Genomic DNA, 6,657 nt, shown 5'->3' on the forward strand with positions numbered 1-6,657 from the left:
CAGAATTCGGTCAAAGATTTTTCCTTCTTCTCAACTGGAAGGTTGATATCAGTTTGTGTAGATGATGAGAGCTCTACATTGATCTTTTCAGTTGTCTCTCACAATCTTTGTATGGCCAATCTATCATTGGTCAAGTTCCATCTTTGGAATCAGAATCAGACGGTGTATTTTTTTCTCGGAAATTTTGGATTCTTGCCAAAAGTCAAGAAAGGAGGGAAGCATGTAGATGGCTGAGACAGTCTCACTGGGTGGGAACCGGCTGTTGTAAGACCGGCAGTGGAACAGTCAGTGATGTAGATGGCTGAGATAGTCTCACTGGGTGGGAACCGGCTCCTGTGAGATAGACAGTGAAACAGTCAATAATTACCACGACAGTTACCACAGTAATCCCAAAGCATATAAATAAGACCCATTACATTGTAATCGGGTTGACATAAGTTATGGGCATAAATTGAGTCATTTGTCAACTGTACCTCTGTTAAACTTCTGATTCATAATCCTTAGCTCTAAGTTGTTCTTGAGCTACATCATCTTTATTGTAATTCTTCATCTGTAATCCCAAATACAGTAATACAGTATATTCCAGTTATACATACTTTGTACTCATTCTCTTTGAATCTAAATCTGAATATCATTCTCAATACTTCAGTCTGATTTTCATTTCAGAAGATGTATTTTAGTTCAGTTTTTATTTCCTTGTCCAGTCTATTATTTGAACTAACACATCACCAATAGCTGTAAACTTCTAACACTAGAATCAGCTATCTAAAGAGATCAGCTCCAATTCCAATGCTCAATCATTACCTTTTACCTTCACTATCTACTTTATGGCACGTTTCTAAGTAGAAATTCAATAAACTCATCTCTCTTTTTTATTCATCTCTCTGACCAAGAGGTTTTTAAGGCTTGTCTCAAAGGAGATACAGAAAATCCCAAAGATTGCTTGGAAAACCTGTTGTATGCATAAATCCAGAGGTGGATTGGACTGCTAAACTTGGAACGTATGTCAGTGTAGCTTGCAAGCAAATGGGTAGTCAAGCCCATTTCCAATTCTGATTTCTAAGCATACCTCCTGAAAAGAAATATTCACAAATCCTATCTTCAAGATTACAAGGCTGGACCAACCCGAGCATATGGGACTTGATCACTTCAAGCTGGAATATTGTACTAGTGGGGAGGCAACTAATAGTCTCTGTCGAAATCCTAGTTTGAAGTGCAAAAGGGTTTGCAGATCTCTAAGTCTAAAGTGCTTAACAAACATTTCTTATTGCAAAATTAAAACTGGACTGGATGGATACCCAAATTTATTGAAAGGAGTCTCTCCAGAAAAGCTCACAAATGCTTTAGAGTTGGTGTTAGAACCTGGAAAGATTTGCAAGAAAATGGGACCTAACAATCGAATTGGTGCCTCTTTTAATCTAATCCCTGGATGTATTTCTGATGATCTCATGTGCAGGTTAGAAGATATCAAGATTTTATCGCAAGATGTAAATCTCAACCACAGTGTTCATCAACCACTTCAAGGATGGGCATGGAAAGCCTTCATCAGATTTAACAAACTTCCCAACTTTGATGAAGACCTTTGGAAAAGGCTTGGAATGGCAGACAATGGATATACAGATTCAAAGACTATTCAAATTAAACACAACTTCTTAGCTTGGCAAATCAACCATCAAGGCATATGGACTGGTTATGAAGCCCTCCAAGCTAAGATAAGAGATGGAAAATGCAGAAGATGCCACGCTAATGAAGACCTGTAATAGATATTTTTGCGATGTCTGCATAATGGCAGGAAATTACAGATTTTGCATAGTTGATGCAAAGAAATTCACCCCGCCTTTTTTAGTCGGGGAGATTCTATTGGGAGAATGTGTTAGACTGGATATTCCACTTTGGAATCTGTGGAGTTTCATCTCTGCACTGCTGAGACTAGAGAAATGATGCTATTTTCAACCACAGCTTTAGTCTAATTCAGTAGTGCCATAAATGGCAAGCTGATGTATCATTCCAAGGACAAGCTTTTTATGGCTCATGCTTGCTTGGATATGTAATTTTCTTTTTTGGGATGCCTCCCCCATCCAGTGAGGTACAATGTAATTTGACTTTTCCTTGGATACAATTTCATGTTCTCAAAAAAAATAAAAATAAAAAATTTTCCCTTCATTCCAAAAAATTCTAATGGCGTTCATTGTGCAGGACTCAAGATGGATAAAAGTAAATGGAGAGCGCTTTTCAAATGAGAGAGTACAGGCTTAAAGCATTGATGAACGTTAGGCGAGCAGTCTCGAGCCCGAGGTGCACGGACAAAGTAAGGTCCACCGCATTCGACGTGTGGATGCAAATCCAGCATATATCAAGCAGACCATACATTTATCCCTACTCGTTATAATTACATCTATAAATGACACTAAACTCGTTGCAAAATCGGTATCAACATGAGAAAATACAACCCGCCTGCATTGATTGTTTCATAGATAGTTCTGGGACAAATCAGTTTGCCTAAAGGCCATACAATCAAACATCCAAAGCATGGAATAAAGTGCAGGATAATACACTAACATTAGTGTAACAAAAACTGCACAAAACTTCACAACAGCTGCATTAACCACTAGCTATACAATCACCACATTCTCTATCCACTACACTATTAAGCATCATACAACACCGTCGACGTGCTACTATGCTCTGTAAGCTCAATGAGACCAAGCGGCACAGCATTTCTTCGAACACGATCACGAAGCGGATACTTATGCCGTGTATTATATGTTTTGGTTTTCTGGGTTGAGCCACCTCGTTTTCTCTTCATCCTGCCGCCACCAACTTTTTGTCCCACTCTCTTGCGCCCAGCGCCGCTACCTTGATTTGTCGACCTGGTCACTTTCAAGAGAGCGCTGGATGGGGTCACCTTCTGCTTCTCCTTCCGCGATGGCACGTCCTTGAGTGGTGTCAAGCTGACGAGCTCAGTGGCTGCATCAATAGCCTTCACAAGCTCATTCATGTTCTCTCTGCGCATGCACATCGTCAAAAGTACATATTAATTGAAAAAAAAATTAATCCACTAATTTTCGGCACAATTTTACCTGCAACGCTCGATGACAGCTTCATTCAGTAAGTATGTCATGTGTTGCCCATGGAAGGTGCCGGGTGAAATGCATGCGATAGGGATACCAGAGTCCCTTGAGGCAACTCCTACCACACTGAAGTTCCTTATACACATACATGACTTGCTGTGAAATTCATCTGGATTCATCCCTCCCCCTTCATAGTGGAGAAAGAGCTCAGGATTCTTCTCTGCTTCCTTGAAAACCAACTCATTCAAGCTTCTGATGACATCCTGAAAGAAGCAGGCAAGTGCCAAAATTTGTCAAATTAAAGGAGCAGTCTATTGGCAAATGCAGAAACCATGAGGAAAAGAAAAGATTCTGAGCGTTTGGGAGGCTTCTGTGTTGGTAGCGATTTCAACGCACCTGCTCTGCCTTCGTCGGCGTAAAGACACACTTCTTGCTTGCACCAGATGCGCTCACAGAAAAACACCGGGAGTTGAACTTCACAGTAAGACCATTCCAAAGAATCATCTGGACCTAAAAGCAGGCCAACAAACCCAAATCATCAGTGTGGGGATTAAGAGAGAGAGAAATTACTAGTAACAGTTCCGTTGCAACCAACCCTGGCATCTGAATGTCCAGACTCCCGTAAAGCTTTGTTTTCAGCCAGGAGCGGCTCCACCCGATACCAGTCGACCATGTCGGCATGCAGCGGAATCAAGCAGAAGTTGGATATGCCTACTGAAATGCTGCAATATATGTCATTCTCAAACCCTGCATCTGTATCTATGAAGATTTTCCAATATCCATTCACCAACTTGAAAGACCTGAATACATACACCCCCACAATGTACTCAAGGAATGAGTGCAAAATCTGTTCAAACATTGGTTGATAGCTTGCGCCAGTAGCACTAATTGCTTACTCTCGTAAAACGGAAATGATGCTGTATCGTTGTGGCTCGGAGAACGCTATGCTCTGCTCCACATCCAAGCCGCTTGGGCAGACATACATATTTGATGGAAGCCTAGGGTTTACATGCTCCAACGGTATTGCGAACTCCTCAAGGTTGACACAACATCGCTCTGAGTCGAATTCGCTTGCCTCCTTGATGGACTGCCGACAACCATGTGCCATTGTCTTACAAATAGCAGTTAACAGACATACCAAAGGACATGGGGGCACATGCATGCGAGCTCGATCAATAGATGGGGTTATTTAGCCCCATTTTTCAACACATTTTTTAAAGACAAGGATGTAATCAAAGGGGATATACATAGATTGAACTTGAAAAGGGTCTGCTATATTCGGAAAAAATCCACAGATTTGAGGTTTTTAAACTAGGCCTTGAATGCACATGATATGGAAGGTTTGCATATAGCCCCGCCGCTGCCTGTGTATCCACATTATGCATGTATGTGTTTGCCTGACAAGTACTGATTCCATGAGGACATTATGCTGATACCTCAATTCCCACATAAATTGCGTATGCAATCTCTGTTAGAACCATGCTTGCTTGCAACACACATCATACACATGCACCCGCAAATGAATGCAAGAAATAACAAAATTAAGAGTATGACCTTGGGCATCTCTTTGATAACTTTGGAGACTACGGCAGAGATTTCTCCGTCCTGCTCCAGGGCTTCTTTGAGATGTGAAGAGGAATGACATGCGAGGGCACGCAAAAAGAGGCGTGTAGTATTCGCCAGCGGTACCAGCTGCATCAGCACCTGCCGTCCCCTTTCCTCAAACAGCCCTCCCATCAGCATTTCCGACAAATCCCCGGCCTTGCACAATTCAAGAAGTACATGACCAACAGACCCCACAAAAAACTAGGTAGGAAAAAATGAGCGCAATCCAGGCCTTCTACCAGTAAACCTCTGCTTATAACGAGAAAGACAGTATAGATACTCACATCAGAGGCGTCGATGACAAAGACTTTCTCAGAGGGGTGCGCGAGCGCGTATGCGGCCGAGACTTGAAAGGTGAGGGTGGTCTTGCCAACCCCGCCGCGGTGGTTGGCGAAGCAGTGAGTTGATAACACAGGCATGTCGGTATAGATAGTTGTGTGCGTGCGTGTGGACGAAGCAGCAAAACAACACTAGCAGATTGTAGGCTTGGTTGAGCAAAGTTTATAGCTGGAAGCTGCAAGCAGGTGAAAGTTGGCGGACTCCTAGACGAGCGCTCACCGTTCTCCACGTGTTCTTTCATGGCCCCACGTGGGCCACCTTCTTCGAGTCTAGCGTGTCCCTACCTCAAATTTTACCACCGAGTTTTCTCCAAATGACGTGGCAAGCTGACTTTTAAAAATACTGGACAACCAGGGAGAGACAACGTAAAGAGTCGTCATCCCCTCCCCTTCGTGCGGACTGGAAGCAGCTCTCTATGTTGATTTTGCCATTTTTTAAATACAGTGTATATTTCACACATCGGGGAACTTGGAAGTTGCTCTCTCTCTCTCTCTCTCTCTCTCTCTCTCTCTCACCCTAAGCCCGCCCTCCCTGCATCGAGCGTGTTTCCCCCTGGGCGAGGGCAGCCCTGTGGGGGGGAGTCGAGACTCAAGCCTTGCCCTCAGCACTAGCGCGACACACACAAAGGTCCCCTACGTGCTGCTGCCGAACAGAGACTTCGTGAGCTACTGTCGAAGACAAAGAAGGACAAAACCCCTTCTCTCTCTCTCTCTCTCTTTCTCTTTCAAGCTCTGTCCATGGAGCCCAACTCTTCTCCCATCCTGCGTGCTGCTGCCCAATACAGACAAACAAAGGCCTCGTGAGCTTCTCTCGAATACAGAGGAGGCTGTACACCCGTCGTCACTCGCCCAACAGCCCTGTAAAACAGTCACGACAGTCAAGAAGTTTGCAGCCCTGGTCGGCCTGCGACAGTCAAGAACTGATGAGCATTTGCTGCGGCGACAACCAAGAAGTCAAAGGTCAAGAAGCAGAAGCGGCCCTGTCAAATCTGTTGCTTTTGATTTGATATGAGCATTAGCTGTGACAGTCAAGTAGAAGGTCCTCAAATTTGTTCGGCCTGACAGAGTAGTCGACAACATTTGTTGTTTTGGGCAAGTGCACTACAATCTGCAATCTGCAGAACCATCTCTTCATCTTAAGCATTAAGGTCATCTTTCAAAGTCCGCAAGAGTGGGGTCCCACAACAGATTTTGCTCACAAAGCAGAGCTTGGCCATAGATCCAAAGCTTTCCGCATAGCCATGACTTCTTTCAACACACCAATTTCCGGCACATGCAAGAGTTTTCTTGCTGTGGCAGCTCCACCCAGGAAGGATCCCGCCGCTCGCCAAGACGCAAGGATCATAGCTTTAGAGGTTCAAATCCAAGAACTCTCTTTGGAGAACGCTGAACTGAAAAAATGCTTGATTAAGCTCGAGGACACAAAGGCTAAGGAGAGTGAAACTTTGCTCGCAAAAAAACTCGAAGTTGAAGCTTCTCTCGCTGTGACTGTCAAGACAACCCAGAAAGAAGCCAATGAGGCAGCGCATAAAAAGATTGACAGCGAAATACAAGTTGCCTTACAAGAATTGTGGATACAAGAATTCCTTGCCCTAAAGATTAGGATTGGAGGACTCCCCTCGCCATGGTGCACTGAGGAGGAT

At 43.8% G+C, this 6,657-nt stretch overlaps 1 protein-coding gene across 1 annotated transcript; it reads right to left on the bottom strand.

Moving 5' to 3' along the window:
- Positions 1-2,401: 2,401 nt before the first annotated feature.
- LOC147458197 (uncharacterized) lies at positions 2,402-5,152 on the bottom strand. The gene is made up of 7 exons (XM_086511777.1): positions 4,961-5,152; positions 4,626-4,832; positions 3,968-4,158; positions 3,667-3,871; positions 3,468-3,581; positions 3,081-3,334; positions 2,402-3,005 (listed from the first exon to the last, which is right to left on the bottom strand). Exons 1-7 carry the CDS (start codon positions 5,093-5,095, stop codon positions 2,648-2,650), a joined length of 1,464 nt encoding a protein of 487 aa, XP_086367903.1. The 5' UTR covers positions 5,096-5,152; the 3' UTR covers positions 2,402-2,647.
- Positions 5,153-6,657: the final 1,505 nt, after the last annotated feature.

The sequence above is a fragment of the Adiantum capillus-veneris genome, chromosome 5 (assembly GCF_014529385.1).
Source record: "Adiantum capillus-veneris isolate H3 chromosome 5, ASM1452938v2, whole genome shotgun sequence".
Taxonomy (NCBI): Eukaryota; Viridiplantae; Streptophyta; class Polypodiopsida; order Polypodiales; family Pteridaceae; genus Adiantum; species Adiantum capillus-veneris.

Coding starts and splice junctions, on each gene's coding strand:
- LOC147458197 (XM_086511777.1), bottom strand. CDS start 5,095: ATGCCTGTGTTATCAACTCACTGCTTCGCCAACCACCGCGGCGGGGTT. Junction 3,582..3,666: donor CTGGACATTCAGATGCCAGG/GTTGGTTGCAAC, acceptor GCCTGCTTTTAG/GTCCAGATGATTCTTTGGAA. Junction 3,335..3,467: donor CGCCGACGAAGGCAGAGCAG/GTGCGTTGAAAT, acceptor TGCTTCTTTCAG/GATGTCATCAGAAGCTTGAA.